Source organism: Acomys russatus, chromosome 32, assembly GCF_903995435.1.
Source record: "Acomys russatus chromosome 32, mAcoRus1.1, whole genome shotgun sequence".
Lineage (NCBI taxonomy): Eukaryota > Metazoa > Chordata > Mammalia > Rodentia > Muridae > Acomys > Acomys russatus.
The window spans coordinates 4,863,898-4,883,849 of record NC_067168.1 but is presented as its reverse complement, the minus strand read 5'-3'; the positions used below and the strand labels follow the sequence as shown (position 1 = coordinate 4,883,849).

At 40.6% G+C, this 19,952-nt stretch overlaps 1 protein-coding gene across 1 annotated transcript in view; it reads left to right on the top strand.

Annotated features, from left to right (window-relative positions):
- Positions 1–1,108: 1,108 nt before the first annotated feature.
- The window catches only part of Hcrtr2 (hypocretin receptor 2), a 104,142-nt gene continuing 85,298 nt past the window's right edge, over positions 1,109–19,952 (top strand). The window contains exon 1 of the mRNA XM_051140597.1: positions 1,109–1,551. Within this exon, the coding sequence (XP_050996554.1) occupies positions 1,329–1,551 (223 nt within the window). The 5' untranslated portion in view covers positions 1,109–1,328. The remainder of the gene's footprint in view (positions 1,552–19,952) is intronic.

Sequence of the window (19,952 nt, the reverse complement as noted above, 5' to 3'; positions counted from 1 at the left end):
CTTAGAAAACCCGGACTCTCCCAGATGCTGCTAATTCCCAATAGGTCTTCAACTAGGATCTGTACCTCATACCCAGCTCCCTCCCTACGCTGGGATGTGTCCTGGTTTAGGCTTGCAGAGGTCTTGAGCTTGCTGTCACAACCACTGTGACTTTCTATGTGCAGCTTTCTCCCTACAGTGTCCAGAAGACACTGACCTATCACCTCCGACCCTTAGGCTCTTTCAAGCCTCTCTTTCCAAAAATGATGCCTGAACCCTGAAAGGAGGGGTTGTGGGATTGCGGTATCTATCATGTGTTCCTTTTCGGGCTAAACATCCTGCAGCCTCCTTAGTCTCTGTACCTTGGCCAGTTCTGGGTCTCTTCGTTAATCATCACTTACTGTATTGAGAAGCTCCTCTGATGCAGGTTGAGAGATGCATTCACTAATCTCTTACTGTAGTAAGTCATTAGGAGTCGGTGTAATAATGTATTCATTTAGCGGAGTAGTAGGGTCTGCAGCGCTTTGTTTCGCTTGCCCTTGAAAGTGCAAATCCCTATTAAATACAACCTCCAATTAAAAAGGATCCTCTCCTCGTTTTTTTGATAAAACACGGCCGGCAATGTCTTAACAATTCAGCCATTGCCAAATTGGCACGTGATAAATACTGCGATGCTATATTAAATATTAAAATAGTTGGATGAAATGACTTTTGCATACGCCTGTCTGAGGCTAAGGAGGCTCATGATTACTTTTACATTTGCATTACAAAGTGAAGAAATGGATCATCTGTTAGCCATGTGTTGACCTTCCTGCCATGAGCACAGGCTTACGCATGCCAGTGTGTACTATAGAAATTGCATGTAAAACAGAAGGAAAGTGGTAGAAAAAGGACATTTGATCCACAAAGAAACAGGTTAAGGTAATTGTCTTTACTCCCTCTTCCCCGCCCCCCTCCTTCTCTTCCTCAGCTTCATCAGTCTGTCCCTCAGCTCTGGGCTGCATGCTATGGGCTGCGTGCAGACTCAGCGCTGGAGTGACGAGTGATTGAGCCAGAGCTGAGGTCAAGGTAGAGCTTGGCTCCCGGATCATTGCTGCAACCTCCCTGCCCTTTCCCTAGCTCTTCAGCGGCTTCCCCTGGTGCAAATCCCCCGCAAAGACACCGAAGCGGCAGCTGAAGTTGCCGGGGCGCAGGGCTCCGGAGGCATTGGCTCAGGAACTTTTCACGTCATTCCCGGCTCCAGAGCCCCTTAGTCGCGGCGGCGCAGCCTTTCCCACCGCGGATCCCCGGTGCTCATGGGGCAGGCGGAGACAAGCTTGCAGCACTGAACGGAACCGGACCAGTCCGTGATGTCCAGCACCAAATTGGAGGATTCCCTCCCTCGTCGCAACTGGTCATCTGCCTCAGAGCTGAATGAAACTCAAGAGCCGTTTTTAAACCCCACGGACTATGACGACGAGGAATTCCTGCGGTACCTGTGGAGGGAGTACCTACACCCGAAAGAATATGAGTGGGTCCTGATTGCGGGCTACATCATCGTGTTCGTTGTGGCTCTCATCGGGAACGTCCTGGGTGAGTCTGGTCTGGGCAGCCCTCCAGATGGGCTGTCACCTCCCCATCCGCCCAGGCTGCAAGGCTGGGAAGACCCCTCCCTTCTCCTGGGGTGCAAACAAAGATGTCGCTGCTCTTGGGTGAGGTTCCTAATATTTTTTTTTCAAGTTTTCCCATTTTACAAACTAGGAAGGATCTCTAGATTGATCATCATCCTGTTTGTCTGCAGAGAAAAGAGGGAAACTGTTTCTGTTTGAGAACCTAGAATACAAGCGCAAGCGGGAGGGACAAGGACCTCCAGGTGCGTTTGCTGAGCGTAGGGGAATCTGGAATGCTTTTGTGCAAAGCCCGGAGGGTATACCGGGGAGGGCTTGCACGCGGAGAAACTGAGGAAGCCACAGGCCTTCGAGAGCTCGGTAGCACACCCTTTAGCAAGGAGGCTTAGGCTCGGGTCAAGAAGTGGTAAGGAGAGGGCAGCGTGAAGGCGGAGGCAGATAGACTGTGCTCAAACGTAGAAACAGGATTAAACAGAAACCTTGCTTGGAGCAGCGGATGGAAGACGGAGCCTTCAAGAAAAGTACCCCCGGAGGCTCACTCTCAGCACCCATTGAAGCATGCATGCATGCACACACCATTCATTCATTCATTCATTCATTCAACTGATGCATGTTTTTCTCCCAGTGAGTGGTTACCAGGTTCAGAAAACATTTGTATCAATTGTTTCTTTTTTCTTTTCTTTTCTTTTCTTTTTTTTCTTTTTTCTCATAATGAAACTAAGCTTAATGTGACAGTCTGTCTTGGTCTGTGAGAGCAGAGGTTTCCTTGCTCACTGGTTACCGTTCTCCGCGCCACAATTTCCGAGGGATAAGTGACGGGTAAAGAAACTATGAGGATTGTAATGACTGACTCGTTAGAGCCGGAAGAGGGGGGGCATCTCTTTCAAGAAAAGGAGCTCTGGGAGGGAGCTACGACTTAAATTGTGAATGGAAGGAGTGAGTACCTTGAATGGAGAACAGGAGGCTTTTCAAATGCAGAGGGCAGTGTGGAGGAAGTCTGTTGAAAATAACAGGAGGGGGCAGGCAGGCTAGAGACTGTGCTGGCTCACCCCCCCCCACACACACACACCCCTTGTGGAAGGGGGCGGGGTGGTGGTGAGAGAAGTGAAATAGGCTGGGAAGCGGGCAAGTAAATAAATGAAGATGGGTAACTGGCATGAAGGGCAGTAGGGAACTCACCGGGCTCTCAATGCTAGCCTGGCTTTTACCTTCTCCTCCAAGCCACAGTGTAGACAAACTGACTGTATGTGACTGAGAGGCAGTCGATAGAGAGCACATTAATGAGACAAGAAGCCGCCAATAACTTTAGCTTGCTCTTTATTATTTTAGAATATTTTGCCTTCTTTATATTTTTTAAGATGAAAAATAAAGGCAATCTTCTTAGGGACCAATGAAAGTGAAGAGGGAATGAGGAAAGATAGGATTCAGCCTCGGGTTAAAGAATGCAATGTCTTCTGTTTTCCACCTTGCCATCTACAGAGTCGCCGCACCTACTGCGTGTGGCACATGCTTACTGCTAAGTGAGCGAGAGAAATTGAACATGCGTTCTGTATGTACTTCTGCAAGGCCGCTTGACATGTGCTCTCTTGCTTAAATCTTAAAATAAAGCACACTGGAAGAGAAAACAACAGCCTGTTAGAGAAGATGCTTCGGATTCAGCCCCATTTGCTCTGACCTCAGATGGAGAATTCTCCATAGTAACTCTAGCGCTAGGAAGCACTGTAGCCATCAGTCTCTGTTCTAGGTCACCTGCAAGAGGTCTGCTGGGCGGGCTTCCTTTTCTCTTCTGCAGCTATGTGCACTATCATCCACTTCCACAAAAAATAAATAAATACATTCAAGAAAAGTAATAAAAAAAAAAAGCAGAAATAGCTATAAAACCATCACCATTTTCCTCCACCAATTTTATTTCAGGCTTAATCTTTATGATACATCTGCCCTTCTTTCATGTTGTTCCACTTTGCTTTGCATAGACCTTGCGACGTGGAGTCTTTACAGCCAGGTTGCATAGTTCCTACATATATATTTGCAGGTTGCGGGAAGAGAAACATCACTGAGACTACTTCATGTCAGTGAAGCACTGTCCACAGCCCCGAGAGTCCTGAACACTGAACACCTAGTTCCATTCAGCTTTTAAGAAAGATCTACCTGAAGAACTCTGCTCACTAGACACTGACAGCTGTTTCCCTGAGGACTGAATTACATCTGAATAACATTGATATCTTCTCTGGGTGAACTGAAACTCACTCTTTACTGACATTTTCCTTGAAAGTTGGTGAGGTCAGGGTTTGACATTTAGACAAATGAGCACTGTCGTTACTTACAGCCTTCCTGATCGTTGTCACTGTGAAATCTTCAAAATGCATTAGACTAAGAATTACCTTCATGCTTCATGGTACAAATAGCTCTACTCGGGGTATCAGGAGAAGTGACACCACTCACGCAAGACAAAGGGATGCCATGGGTGTGAAGGAGACATGACAGAGTACGGGCATCAGACGTAATTACTGACCCTCAGGCCCATGCAACATGTACACTTTCATGTAACTGACTACTTGGAAAAGAGCAGCCTTGTTGAACTTACAAGTGCAATGCCATTAGCCAGGAGTCCTTTCTCTGACAATGTCCTTTTGTAAAATGATGTAGCAGAACATTGTCTAGGCAGAACAGCCAAGTCCTGATCACTCAGCCTCTTCTTTTTCCTCCTGACAATCTCTTATCATCATTATGTCCGCACTTCATTATGAGGATGCTCCTCGCAGAGATAGAAAGCAGTTTCCTGGAAACAAATGACAAAGTCATCCACAAAAGGTACAATTACTGTAAATGGGAGCTGATGAGTGTTTGTGTTCCCGCAGAAACTCATATGCATGTCTAATTACGGAACTTTAAGTCCTAGGGAGCCGTATGTGGTCAGGTGCTATATCTTATGACCAAGCCCACCCATCTACTTACTTAACTGATCTATTTTGAGCAATATTATATCTATGAAATTGATGTGTGCAAGAAAGGAAATTCTTTGGAACACTAAAATAAATACTAGACGTACTCTTTAACCATTATACCTAGAGAAAAAGCTGGAGGAGAAGATGTTTCTATTCCTTCAATTATTAAATGGCCAGGAAAATGTTCAATTCCCTGGCTCTCTTCATCTTTACTGAATGATATTGTTTCCAACTTCCCTATCATCGACTGCCTCAGTATAGAAAAAGGAGAGCATCCCAGCAGTGGACACTCACTCACCTGCATGTAATTCTTGCTGTTTGCATGTCCGCTACAAAATCTGAACTCTCCAAGACTACCTTTTTCTAATTGCAAACTGAGGTTGGTACTAGTTGCTTTATAAAAGTCTTATCACAAAAAAATATATAAATATGTTCTCTTGATATAAAGAGGAACGTGAAAACATATTTTTCTTGAAATAGTAAATACTAATTAATATCATTTTTGTTCCACTGTTGAAGTTTGAAGTTTGTAGTCATCTTCTGCCTCCATAGCCTATCTTTGTTGTTGTTGTTGATGATGGTGGTGGTGGCGGTGGTGGTGGTGGTGGTGGTGGTGGTAGTGGTGGTATTTTTTGAGACAGGGTTTCTCTGTGTAGTCCTGGCTGTCCTGGACTTGCTTTGTAGACCAGGCTGGCCTTGAGCTCACAGGAATCCAGCTGCCTCTGGGCCACCCCGCCCCCAGTGCTGGGATTACAGGTGTACACCACCACATTGGTACCATAGATTATCTTGATCTATGTAGCTCTTTCAGGCCTCTGCTCTCATCCCATTCCTCAATAGAGTGTTTTTCTAAAAGAAATGAATAAAATGGCGTTGGCCACACTACTCTCCCTTTCCATATTGGATCCATCTACCCACCCCTGTGGTATTGGCTGGGTTAACATTGCCTTTCTGTCTCTTCATGAAAGTCCTTCATAATCATTAGATTGCTATATTATTTTAATCACAGACTATACTTGCTTGTAGTGTGTCTTATTTGTTTGTTTACTTGCTTGTTTATTGCAGTTGCTGTTTGTCATTTGTTTTATCATTAATAATGTTCTAAATAATTACTTATAATATGCTGATTCAATAATGTTAAACCACATTATCAGTTAGGTTCATAAATTGTGATGCCATTAGATGAGACTCAATCATCATAAACACGTTTGTCACACATTTTGACTTTAAAAAAATCAGGATTTCCCCCCGAGTTTACACTATCATGAAAATTTTAGGATATGCACATCAACTTACCTGAAAATCAAAAGTAACAAGATAGCGAAAAGGTCTCAGCTTTCTGACTTTTTTCCTGATTTTAGTAAGAAATGATAACTAAAATAGCTGAAGAATTTTCATCATCCAGTATTTTAGTTACACTTGAAATTTTCCTCTGCTAACATTCAAGTTCACTGAGCTCTCACTAGGCTTTGAATATTCAAAACAACCAGGGCTAGTGTTCCTTTTTTTTTTTTTTTTTTTTTTTTTTTTTTTTGAGACAGGGTTTCTCTGTGTAGTCCTGGCTGTCCTGGACTCACTTTGTAGACCAGGCTGGCCTTGAACTCACAGTGATCCACCTGCCTCTGCCTCCCAAGTGCTGGGATTAAAAGCATGCGCCACCACTGCCCAGCTAAGGGCTGGTATTCTTTCTGTGGTGAAAAAGAAGCCCTCTGGTGCTTGGTTCAGCATTCTCGAGTTCCATGTTCTGCTAGTTCTGGTAAGTAATGACTCAATGGGATTGATTAATCAGTAACATGTGACATGTATGACAGGTGTGTTTATCTCCCATTCCAATAAAAAATGAAGATCACTCATTGAATACTATGAGCCAAGGCCCATTTGCTAGGCTCCATTCATGTATGTTTCAATGCCACCATGCAATCAAATTATAATGCAGAAGTTAATAACTGTTTAACAAATGAGAAAAAAAATGCAAGTTTAGCAGTTCTGAAAGTTCAGTTACACAGAAAGCTGCAGCACTAAGTCTCAAATACGGATTTGTTGGAAACAATGCTCCACGTTCTAGCACTTTGCACGTCCTCTTTATCATCTAAGCTGGCGATGAGAAACACGGGTGAAGAGAGGGAGCAAGCGATGCCCTGGTGCCCTCTAGACAGTGTCCAGTGGTGCCCCGGCATGTCATCACACGGCTTCCCTGATAGAGTACACTTCTATAGCTCTGAGGATGAGCTCATTTGATAAGCCAATCAAGGTCAGTATAGGGTTACATTAGGAGAGAAAGTTTCAAGGTAAAATAGGTACTGCCAAAAATGCTTTTGCCTGCCTTGGGAAGCTGACTCATGGGGAAAAAATGTTAGATAATTTCAACTAAGGATTTTTTATGTTATTGAAAGTACTATTGTGAGACATAATGTAAGACCAAAAACCACTTAAAATCTGATGTAATCTGGAGACCCTTGTCCTTTTTCTTTATTTTCAAAGATAGTCATACATTTAAAATATTAATATTTTATTAAACAAGTCTTAGTTGTTGTTAATTGGACCATGCAGATTTGATTGATATTTAAATTTGCATTAAATTCCTTGTCACTAGATCTATTGCTTCATAAAAAAGTCTAACTTCTCAAACTGTCTGCTTTGTCCCCTTATCCTCATTTAGAGGTCACTGTCATTGAGTCTTTGCTGCAAATTTGCTTTCCATAGTAAACCCACAGAAACTATGTTCAACATTTATAGAGTATTTAGTCTTCTGAAAAATTTCACTATGCTTTTGTCTTTGTTACTCATCACAGCCCCTTTCTGAGGTAAGTTGTACTTAAGTTTAAAAGATTCCAGTTCTTGTAAGTCACTAAGAAAGAAAAGCATGGTACATATAAATACCCTGTAGGTGTTTCCTCAGAGCAAGAACAGCTGCTCATCTCCTGTCATTCCAGAGGGCAGGATCAGCAGCACAGTGACCTTTCCCCAGCCTTCGCTAAAACATTTTTGATACTTGAATTTGTCAGTACAGTGGGAACATACTCGCATTCAATCAAACTCAAAAACTTGTCAAAATAAGATGACTTCATTGTCTTCCTTTGAAGTAAGAATTAATTATAAGTCCTTGAAGGACCAAAGTCTTTCTAGTTATCAGTAGTTTGTTTTGTATTGTGTATTGTGTTGTTTTGTTTGTTTGTTTTTGTTTTGTTCTTGGTGGTGGTTTTTGTTGTTGCTTTAGACAAGGTGTCTCTTTGTAGCCTTGGCTGTCCTGGGCTTGCTTTGTAGACCAAGACGGCCTTGAAGTCACAGCAATCTGCCTGCCTCTGCATCCCCAAGTGCTGGGATTACAGGTGTGTGCCACCATGTCCAGCATAGGTTTTTTCTGTAGGCAGATTTACATAAAGATTTTTGTTTTAGTTATTTTCCTTTTGCTATGACAAAATACTGGGACCAAGGCAACCTACAGAAGAGAGAGTTTGTCTGGGTCTTACAGTGTCAAAGGGTGAGCTCATGACCACCACGGCAGGAAACATGGCAGCAGACAGGCAGACATGGAACTGGAACAGTAGCTTGGAGTTTATAACTTAATCCACAACCACAAGTCAGAGAGTGAGAGAACTAAGAGGGAATGCCTGGGCCAAAGAAACCTCAAATTCTACCCCAAGTAACACATCTCCAACAAGGCCACTCCTTGAAAGCCTTCCTAAGTTCCACCACTGGGCACAAACCATTCAAATTATGAGCCTATGGAGGCTCATAATTTAAACCACTAAAATTGTAATTGGCCTGAATAGTTAAGTCCCTCCTGAGGGTCACTGGCCACCAGCCCACAAGAACAAATGTGGCAGAAGCTATGAATAAAGTTTGGAACTCTATGAGTATGGCAGACAAGTCTGCGAATCAGCTTCAGAGAGGGTTTTTCAAGGGTGAGGTATATAAGGGTTCTTAGGGTTGTAGGTGTGAAGGACTGATTAGTCATAACATAGTACCTAACTATCATACAGGCAGGAAGAGCTGATTGGTTATAACATACTACCTAATAATCATATAGGCAGGGGGAAGGGGCGGGACTTGTGTGCTGAGTCACTTAGCTTCAGAAAGTTCTGTTCAGTGTCATTCGCCAAGCAAGCTCAGGCATCTGTGCCTAGAGATGCTCTCCAGATAAAGTCAGGCAGAGAAGAGGAACCCCTACTGAAAAAGGGGCAGTCCTCCATTTTGCACCAAGCTCGGAGAAATACATAGACATAGTAAACTGTGGCCTTAATAGTGGGTCTTCCAATACCTGCCATAATAGCAAATAAACCCAGAATTTTCCTTGGTTTGCTACCACTTAAGTTTTTTCTTTCTTTCTTTCTTTCTTTTTTTTTTTTTTTTTTTTTTTTTTTTTTTTTTTTTTGATTTTAAAAAATATTTATGTGTGCATACCTTTGAGTGTTTGTGTGCATTGCAATGTGTGGGCAGGTACCCTAAGAGGCCAGAAGGTGATGTTAAGTTTTCTGGAGCTGAAGTAATAGGCTTGTGAGCAGCTTCATGCAAGTGCTGGCAGCTAGAACACAGTCCTCTGTGAGAACAGTATGTAACCCTAACCACAGAGCCATTCCTTCAGCCCTGTGTCTTGATAATTTAACAAATAATGTATATTAGAAATTCAAGTATCCACTGTGTTTGTGTACCACGTCAACAGCTGGCACCTGTGGCAACCAGCTTCCAATGTAGCTTCTAAAATCCCTGCTTTCTGTTGTCCATACCTTGTCCCTTCAAAATTCACATCATCTCTGTTTTGGGTCGGGTGACTACAGCGTACAGAACATGTGAGAGTATGCCAAATCCATGATCACATTTTAAAATTAGAAGCTTTAGCTAGAATGCACATTTTCTTGTTTGCTCTTAAGCATATCTCTCTGAAGCAAGCCTGTTGGGGGTGGAACTGAACTCTCCCGCCACAAGCCAGAGAGAAAATGAGGACTGTAAACAACTTCATGTGTAAACTTGGCAGCAAGGCCCTCATCCCTGAAATGGGGCACTTGAGATGACTGTGACAGACCTTGAAGCAATTTGACTGAAAGTTTGTCATGGTTTTCAGAAGCAGAGTTCTCCATCCAAGCTCCACACCAATATCAGGCGCTCTGAAATTCAGAATACCCTTTGGTAATTTTAGGCTGTTGGATTTTCAGGTAAGTTGATGGGCATATCCTAAAGTACCCACAGTAAGGCCAAAAGGAACCAGGAATGAAAACAAATCCAGATTCCTTAACCAAAAATATGATGGGACAAACACATGATGGGCCTTGTCTAACAGCATTATACTGTATCAACCTAATTGCAAAGGAAGCTGGGATATGCGCATCCTTCTCACAGAACAAAATATAATACTAAGTGGTATTTTAATTTGCAAAAAGTCAGAATAAGGGAAAAGAGAGAAATTAAGTACCCAGCCGCATGCCACCAAGATAAGCTGGTGTACAGATGTGTACAGTTTTATGTCTCTAACAATAGACTTAGCTGAAAATATTGAGAGGTTTTATGCCAATCACTAAATCTGAGGGACATGCACCCAGCTGAAGAGAAAGCCATACAAACTGTTTTGTTATAGTGTGGCAATAGGTATGGTGGGAGAGCGCACATAAAGTAACAGAAGCGTGTGAGAACACTGGGAATCCTCTTCGCAAGATCAGGTAGTGTCTTAGTCACTGTTCTCTTGTTGTGAAGAGACACCCATGACCATGGCAAGCCTTATAAAAGAAATCATTTCATTGGGGCTGGCTTACAGTTCAGAGGTTTATTCCATTATCACGATGTCTGGAATCATGGCGGCATGAAAGCAGACATGGTGCTGGAGAAGGGGCTGGGAGTTCTGTCCCTGGATTGGCAAGCAGCAGGAAGGAAGACTGTGACACACTGCCCTAGCTTGAGCTTCTGAGACCTCAAAGTCCATCCCCTAGGGACACAGTTCCTCCAACTCCAACAAGGTCACACTTTTCTTAATAGGGTCATCCCCTACGAGCCACTGCGAGCCATTTTATCCAAACCACCACAGGTAGAGACACAGAAGAAGACACTTAATCTGAGTTACCCAGGTAACACAACTTGGGTAAGGATATTCTAACCAGAGAAAACAGCATAAACAAAATCAAGGTGGCATGAGGTAATGTGGACCACAAAGAGAATGTTACCAACAGGTAACCTCTGAGTAAGCAGGGATGAGAAGAGACCGCTGGAGATGAGTCTGGGCTGTGATAGGATGTGGACCAAGAACCACCAGTGCATCATGCCTAACTAAGGTCAAGGAGTTTTAGTGAATGGGTCTCTCTAGGTTGATGACATCATATACTTTAAATGTTCTGAAAGCATGAGTACTTAAAAAAAACTTTTTGTGATTCTTGGTCCATAATGAAAAAAAAAATACACAGCAGTGATTAAAATTGGCATATAGCAGGCAGGTGTGATGGTTCCGTGGGTAAAGGACTCAAGCCCGATGGCCCGAGTTCAGTCTCTGAACCCCACGTGGTAGGAGAGAACCGACTCCCACAAGTTGTCTTCTCCCTTCAGTGTGCATAGTGTGGCAGCTTCACAGCCACACCCAACACAGAAACACATCTACATACACACACACACACACACACACACACACACACACACACACACACTAAGCACGATGTTGTCTACAATTGAAACATCCTTCTCTAGATTTTTGGTGTCTTGAATTTTCCAAACTCAAGAAGATAATTTTAATTATTACCAGTGTGAATGAACTAGGCTTTAAGAAAGTAGAATCCCAGAACTTGACAGGAAGACCCTGCTGCTGAAGACACCAAATATTTGAATCATGTAACATGGAGAAAATCAAACTGCTCCTGCCTGGAAATTCATCCCTACTCGATAGTTTCATGGTGATGCCTGGTGTAATTTATGCTGTTAAGGATAAAAATAATCAGTCTTATGTAGCTGAGTGTTCTAGTCTTGAAGTCCCACTCCTAGGTAAGAAGCTATTTGTAATCAATAAACATAGGGAAAGAGTGCACTGTTTTTCTTAAAGATGTAGGCCCTGGAAAATTGACCACATCCAAATACACGGTCTTACATGAAAGAGTATATAATCAGGACTAATTGGACTCTATGGATTTATTTTAAAATATCGTCTGAGGATCCAAAGTTGGGCTATTATCGAATGGGCAATGGATCCGGAAGGAGTTGGAGGAGAGGAGTGGATATGATCAAAAAACAATGTATAAATTCTCAAAGAATTAAGAACCTTTTTAAGCAACATAGAAAATGTAAATACACGAGGATGAATATATTCTTTCTTTCTTTTTTTTTTTTTTTTTTTTTTTTTTTTTTTTTTTTTTTTTTTGGTGCTAGGACTAAACTTGGAATCCTAGATATGGTAGAATATAAACTGTATCACTAAAAGGCTTTTCAGTCCACATTGCTATGTATTTTAAAGACATATACATCTTAAAAGAAGTATGCTATAATTACTAAACCAATGATTGAGAGGGACCATTTAAGACATTTCCCCTAGCAGTACAAGCCCTTGGGCATGGCTCAGGGACTTATACTAGGAAACTGTTTTCTCCTCTAGGAAACATAGAAGTGCAGTAGTTTAGGGTTTTTTCCCCAAGGAAAGTACACTAAGATCTTACTAAATAGTATTTTATATTTCTGCAATAACTCAGGCTACATAATGTACAAAATCTTCACTTCAACTATCTTTGTTTCAAAATAATCCCTGGTTGCCTCTGGGAATCTACAGATACATTTGAGTTTCATGTTCCAAATGCAGGATGAGAGCTGAGCCAAATGTCACCATGACTCTAAGTTGTTAGGTAAGCATATCTTTACCTGAGCACAACGTGCTTCAAGCGTGCCAGCAGAGGCTCAACTTTGGGAACATTCCATTATGTACCTGTGTCTCATGCAAATGACACTAATTGTGAACTTTGGGTTGTGGAAGGGAGAGAGGGAGAGAAGGAGAGAGAGAGAGAGAAAGAGAGAGAGAGAGAGAGAGAGAGAGAAATGAGAAAGGGAAACTGAAGAAGTGAGTCAGCCACAGAGCACTCAGCTCAAATGTCCAGTGCTCAAATTCCAATCTCTCACCTCACTAAAATAAATAAAAAGAAAGAGAAGAGAAGAAAAAAAAATCACTTCTGGTAACATATAAAGCCAATGTTGATAATTGCTGGATGGTTCCAAAAACTTAGTTTAATATAGAATAAGAGAAACAAAAATAACCCTCTGATTGGCTCTGGTTCTTAACTTCCAGAAATTTCAAATTAGTAGTTTTTTTTTTTTTTAAAAACCCAACATGCAGTTTTGTTCCAAGAAGGGCAATGTCATTAAGTCTAGCAGATGTCATATAATCAAGACAGCCTTCTCAAAAATGTTCATGGTTACTAGTTACAGTACAATTACAGAATTAGATTTTGGAAGCTGTTATATTGCCCTCATTATATAATTCTTCAATGAAGTTTTTCTAATAGGTCATAGTCAGTCCTGCAGTAACAAGTACGACAGAGCTATTCTCACTCCTTTCCTACGGGGCAACATTCAGTGATAGGGAGCTGCTGCTGTGTTGGTTTTCTGAATAGCTTCTTATTCCTAAACAGTGACTGACTTCTTCATTCGGCTCTCCATTTTTATTCTTGCTATGCACATGTTAGTCTATACAAGTTGAAAGTCTCTGTTGACTTGAAGGAACACACAACTGTTACATGTACTTTCTTGTAGTATTAACTAAAGGGGTCTTGAATTCCACAATCACCATCAGCTCAGTGATCTATGACTGAGTACCTGCCCATAGGTGCTACAGGGAATGAGGAGAGAGAGACAAAGGAAAGGGTAAAGCCAGAGTTGTTATTTCCCTCTTGGGAAAAGGACTTCTTAAAACTGCTCTAGGTGCTAAGTGCCATCAGCAACAATGGAACCCTCTAGAGATTATTGGTTTCAAGTTATAAGAGCATATCCTTGTCATTCAAGTGGAAAGAAGAGCAGCAAAGCCTCACAGAAGACTGTCTTGCATAGAAGCGAGAGGCAAACAGAAAAACATAATCATCTTGCAACAACATAATAATTTTCTCGGATTATTTAATTTGGTGCTATTTCCTTTTCTTATTTCATTCACCAAGTATGTATTAAACACACACAACATGCAATCTCTCTTATTACGTTCCGTGGAGGAAGTGGAGAAGCTGCTGAGACATGGTCCTTACCTACAAGGAATTTCTACTTGTATGTTTGAGTCTACATCGTAAATAATAGACTACAGTGTGAAAGATGCTGAAGAGGGAAGTGTAAAGTTGAAGGAGACAGCAGATCAGACTTTGGATCAGACCCTTCACTAAAAAGGACTATATGATGTTCTATTTGTTGCCGTGTAAGTAAGAGCATAAAAACATCCCACTAAAGCTGATAAAGTAGTAAAATGAAGTAAATTGAAAATACATAATAGTTGTACATAAACCTTGCCAAGAAGTGATGCAGAAATCCCCCAAAAGCCTTTGTTTTCATAAGCTTTTGATAATATAATGTTCATATGTATAAATAAATACATACACTTTTAAAATATAAAGTGTCTTTTGATTCTTTGAATTGCTTTCTTTGTTGTTTTGTGGGTCCTTATTTTGTGTTCCTTGTCTGTAGCATTGGGTAATAGTAGACTGAAAGGACGAAACTGCCATTTTAATAGCTGATGAAATAGACTTCAAACCAATCCTATCAGAAGAACCACAGAGTGACAGTACATATTCATCAAAGGAAAAAAAATCTACCAAGAGAATATTGCAATTCCAAAATTCCTCTGGATTGGATTTTTAATGATGTCGTTGCCACATGTGAGAGTTTTCAGAAGGAAGATCAATTTGGAACACGGTAAGAATGAAGATGTGAGAGACCAGATGCTGAAAAATCAGGATTCTTCAGGAAAAAAATTATTATTAGGGTAAAGTCCACACAGCAGATGAATAAAAATAAAATGAAACAAATACGAAAGATTCAATAGAACTGGAAGTTGACAGCTCATCAGACATGAGAAGTAAAGGAGAAAAAAAAAAAAGCACCTGATAGTTAATGGTTTTATCCAAATAAAGAATGGTGCTGTCTAATACTTTGTCTCTTCATTAATGTAGTGAAGAAAATGTGTTTCAGCAAGAAGAAAAATGGACTTAGCAACAAGGGCTGGGGGTCGCCATTGCTAGAGCAATGACAACATGGTGTCATCCAGTTTCAAATGAGTCTCACACCCCACACGCCATATGCAGTATATTTATACTTATTTTCTTTTACTGTGGTTATATAATGTATATATGGTATACATTGTACATACATACATCTTGTATTTTATTCCTATACGGGATGGATTGTAAAAACACATAGAGTAGATAAATTTTTGAGTTGCTTTGTTAATTATTCTTTAACTAGCATAAAAAGGTAAGAGGGTTTTTTGTGTTTTTTTTCCTTCTTGTTTTTCAGTAACATGTATTCACTGACAATTTCATGCATGTACTCAATGCATTCTGGTTACATGCACCACCTATGCTCTCTTATTTCCTCTCATACTCTCTGTCTCCTCCAAGTCCACTTCTTTCTTCCATGTCATTTTGGTTTGGTTTTTGTGACACATTTAGGCAAATCAAGACTCTGATATGTGCCTGTATTTGGATTTATCTACTGGGGTGTGGGGCTCACTAATGACTACGCCGCTGAAGACAGTATCTATCAACAGCCGATAGTTCTCCTGGAAGGGGTCTGTTCCCATGATCTGTTCCACTATCCATGTCTGAATACTGAGAGACCACGCGTAACGCTGCAGCTTCTGTGAGTTAATATTTGCAGCATCTGCCAGAGCAAGAAGACAGTGCTTCACACCCCTCTTTTCCACCATCTGGTTCTTAGATTCTTTCTGCGCCCTCTTCTGTGATGTGCACTGATGCCTGGAAGGGTGACATTGCTGTCCCATTCAAAGCTGAACTCTCAGGGGTGATTTTTTTCTCAGCTGATTGAGCAGAGGAGTCTTTTCATTCACATACGTTGTGGTAAAAAAAAAAAAAAAAAAAAAAAAAAAAAAAAAAGGATTTTCTCTGAGCATGGCTGAGAACAACACTTATCTACAGGTGTAAATATAAACATTGAGAAAGCAGTGTGACACATGTCCATTTCACATTGTAACAGTAGTACGCTACCCCTAGTGACTATGACCTCCCCTGTCACGAATGCTTGAATTTGCAGTAGAAGTCAAGATTTATCTCTGAAAGCGCAGGTCTCGAGTCACATCGAGGAATGGTTGGTTAATCCCACAACAGTCACGCCACTGTTGTACCAATGGGTATAACTTTAACTTGCCTGGTGGGGCCATTCTGCATTGCTCCACATTTACTGATGAACCATCTTGTAACTTTGCTACTCCAGCTGGCAGACATGAAGCTTCCAGTTCAGTTCCAGCTTGATTTCCCTATCACTTGCAACAAAGGTCTGTTGTGCCCTTACTAATAAGGTCTCACTGTCTAGTTCGGGTGAGCAACCAAGAGCAGTGGCAACCACTTATAGTGTTTGCAGGGTGTACCTGACCACCGTACAGAGGCAGCTTATCCCAGCACAGGGATTTCCATCTGATCACCTGTAGCTACTGAAACTAGCAGTACCCACCTGTGCAGAATACCTACGTTCATTTTTTTAATGAATTTTAATTAATTTAAAGAGATAAAGATTTCTCTATATCCGTTTCTTCCATCTTTAGGTTTTGTTTATCCCCCATACTCACCCCTTTCCTTTCTTCTGGCCTCTACCCCTTCCCTGTTTGACCCTGTCACCCCCAGTAATATCCACCAACTCTATTTTCATTTTGAATGTGTTCTACTATACTTTGGTTGATTCGCCTCCATATCCTTTCTCCATTTTCCTTCAGCTCCTCCTCCTGCGTATATATTTTTACACCCAATGTTCCCTTTTACATTTCATTATATATGTGTTGGTTCTGTTGCCATTTCCAACTTACTTAACACACGCCCCTCATGTATCTGTGATGGTTAGTAGCAACTGTAACCTAGAAAGCCCGCCTATGAGGGATTACCTAGAGGAAGATTAGCCTCTGTGAAAGCCTATGATGGATTGTTCTCATTTTTTAATTATGTGGGAAGACCCACCTTAATTGCGGGCAGGACCATTTCCTATGTAGGGATCCTCGGCTGCATAAACTGGTGAAGGCAAGGTGAGCACCAGTATGTGTGCACTACTCCACTCAGCTCTGCTCTTGTATGTGAATGATGTGACCAGCTCCCAGAAGTTTCCATTGCTTGACTTCCTCGTGTGATGAACTGTAACCCAGAACCGAGAGCCAAGTTCCCTTTTCTCTCATATGTTGCTTCTGTCAGGACATTTTCACAGCAACAGGAAAATAAACTTAGACAAGTCTGTTTGTTTGTTTGTTTGTTTGTTTGTTTGTTTGTTTGTTTGTTTTCTGATAGAATGACCTATAACTATACTCACTCCCACAAATATATCTAGTATCATATTTTCCAGTTCCATTTATTTTCGAAAAAAAATTTTGTTCTTTTAAAGCTAAATAAAACTCCATCGTGAACAAAAACTGTGTTTTCATCATTCTTTCTTCTATGGATTGCAGTATCTTGCTACTATAAATAAAAAAACAATAATAAATGGAAGTATAAGTATCTCCTAATACAGAATAGGATCCATTGATTACATGCCCAGGAGTAGCTTAACTGGGTTATATTAATTGGCTGAGAAACATCCCCACTGATTTTTCATAGTGCCTGCATCAGTCTACACTTCCATCAGCAGTAACTAAGGATTCCTCTTTCTTCTCATTCTTACCAGGGCCTGTTTCCTTGGTGATAGGAATTCTGACCAATGTCAGCTAGACTCAAAAAGGAGTTGTAGTTTGCTTTATTCTCATGGCTAAGGATGTTCATTGCTTTAAAAAAAATTGGCACCTCGTATATCTTCTTTTAAGAAGTGTATGTTCAGGTCATTGGCCCCTTTATTGATTGGCAGGGTTTGGTGAGTTTAATTTTTGCAGTTCTATGTCTATTGAAACAGATGTATTTCATTCTGGAATACATGTGACAAAGATTTTTCTCTCCATTCTGTCTGATGACTTTTTACTCAGGTGGCATTTTCCTTTGCTATACAGGAGCTTTTAAATTAAATTTAATCCAAATTCTTAATTCTTGAGGAGTTTCCTATATTATTTCTATTCAGAATGTTCTTTACCTATTCTTATATCTTGATGTATTTCCCTAAGTTTTCCTCTACCAATTTCAGGTTTTATTTTTCTTTTCAAAGTTCTTTTTTTTAATTTTTAAAAATTATTTTATTTTTGTACATATACATTTATATTATTACACATATATACAATACATGACCTATGGCAAGAAGAACCATCAGGAATTATATAAATGTTACATTCTTAGTTTTTTGGCTATTGGTATTTGACAGCCTTGAAGAAGACATCTTTCCTATCTTGATGCATCTAAATTTCTGAATGTAAATCAATCTCCATCACATGTTGTCATTATCAACTTAAATCACCTATCTAGACCTAAAAACATCTTAACCCCTAAGCAACAAAGCTTCATTGTAAAACTAAGCTACCTGGTCTTCAACTCCCTCAGAGACTTGAGAAGGAGTAAACTTGATTATCTGAGTATGCTGGGAGTGCAGGTTAGTAGCTTTCCAAATGAAAAGATGACAGAGACAGTTTTCTACCTGAATAGTCACCCAAAATTCTTTATAACGTTGGAGCATCATCTTCAGCCTTCTGGCCCAATATATCTGACAGACATATTTGTGAGGCAGGACCTATTGGAGGACTTGCTTACCCTTTATTGGCAGAGTTTGGCAGTCGACTCTGCCTGCATCCAAGCTTGCCCCCCTTTTTGAAAAATTCATTCAGGTTACAACACCACTGTTACACCATCACTTGTATCTTCCCATTCCTCCCTCCCTCCCCTTTTCACCCCTTTCCCCTACCCTGGGTCTATGGCTGAGGGGGACCTCCTCCCCCTCTATATGGTCATAGACTATCAAGTCTCATCTTGGCAACTTGTTTATTCTTTTACTTGCCATCAGCTTCCCCATCAAGGGGAGATTGTCAAATATAGGGTGTCCAAGTTCATGTCAGAGTTAGTCCCCACTCTCCACATAACTGTGGTGAATGTCCTGTCCATTGGATAGATCAGGGTAGGGGTTAGATATTTACTATTTGTATTGCCCTTAGTGCAATAGTTTGAGCAGACCCACCCCCCTACGCCCTGATGCACCCAACATGATGTTCTTCTTAAAGGTTTCTAAGACCCTCTGGATCCTTCTATTTTCCCATCTCCTATAGTTCTCTTATCTAGACTGCCAGTAGAATGTCCTCACATCTATCCCAATCTCCTGGTAAGTGGAGACTTTCATGGGACATGACTTTTGGGCTAGTGCCCAATTATAAGCTTGCCCTTTTTTAGACAGAATTTTGTCTGTGGTAGAAATGAGGACCTTTTGCCCAGTGGTTTGTTTGCCACATTTGAAGCCATCTCCATAAGGAGGTTCTTCCAATTTCAGGTTTTTAAATTAACACCTTTGATTACTTTTAATTGGTTGTTATGCAGAGTTAGAAAAAGGTACTTAAATAAATTCTTTTTCAGGTGATTCTCCAATTTTAACAGCACCATTTCTTTTTAAAGAGCCTATTTTTCCAGTGTATATTTTTTTTACACATCTGTAAAAATCTGGTAGCCATAGCTGTGTTGGTATATTGCTGGATCCTCTACTGTAGGCCACTGATCTACATATCTACATTTTTGTTGATTCCATGCTGTCTTTGCCACTATGGATCTATAGTATAGTTTGAGGCCAGTTATATCTCCAGCAATGTTCTTTCTGTTTAGGATTGCTTTTATAACATATGATCTTTTGTGTATACATATGAATTTTAAGATTTTTTTTACTTCTGTGAAGCCATTTGAATATTGAATAAATTATATCAAATCTGTAGATTACTTTTGCAGCATAGCAACTTCCACAATATTAATCTTCTCGACCCAGGAGAAAGTTATATCTTTCCACCATTTACTATCTACTGTGCTTTTTTTTTGTTTTGTTTTTTCAGTGTTTTTTATTGTACAGGTTTTCACATCTTTGGATATGATTATTCCTGACTATTCTTTAAAAATATAATTGTGGCCGGGTGTGGTGGCACACACCTTTAATGCCAGCAGTCGGGAGGCAGAGGCAGGCAGATCACTGTGAGTTCAAGGTCAGCCTTGTCTACAAAGGGAGTACAGGACAGCCAGGGATACACAGAGAAACCCTCTCTTGAAAAACCAAAATAAATAAATAAATAAATAAATAGATAGATAAATAAATTATACACACACACACACAATTGTGAGTGAAATATTTATTTATAATTTTTCTCAACAAGCTTATTACTGATTTTTAT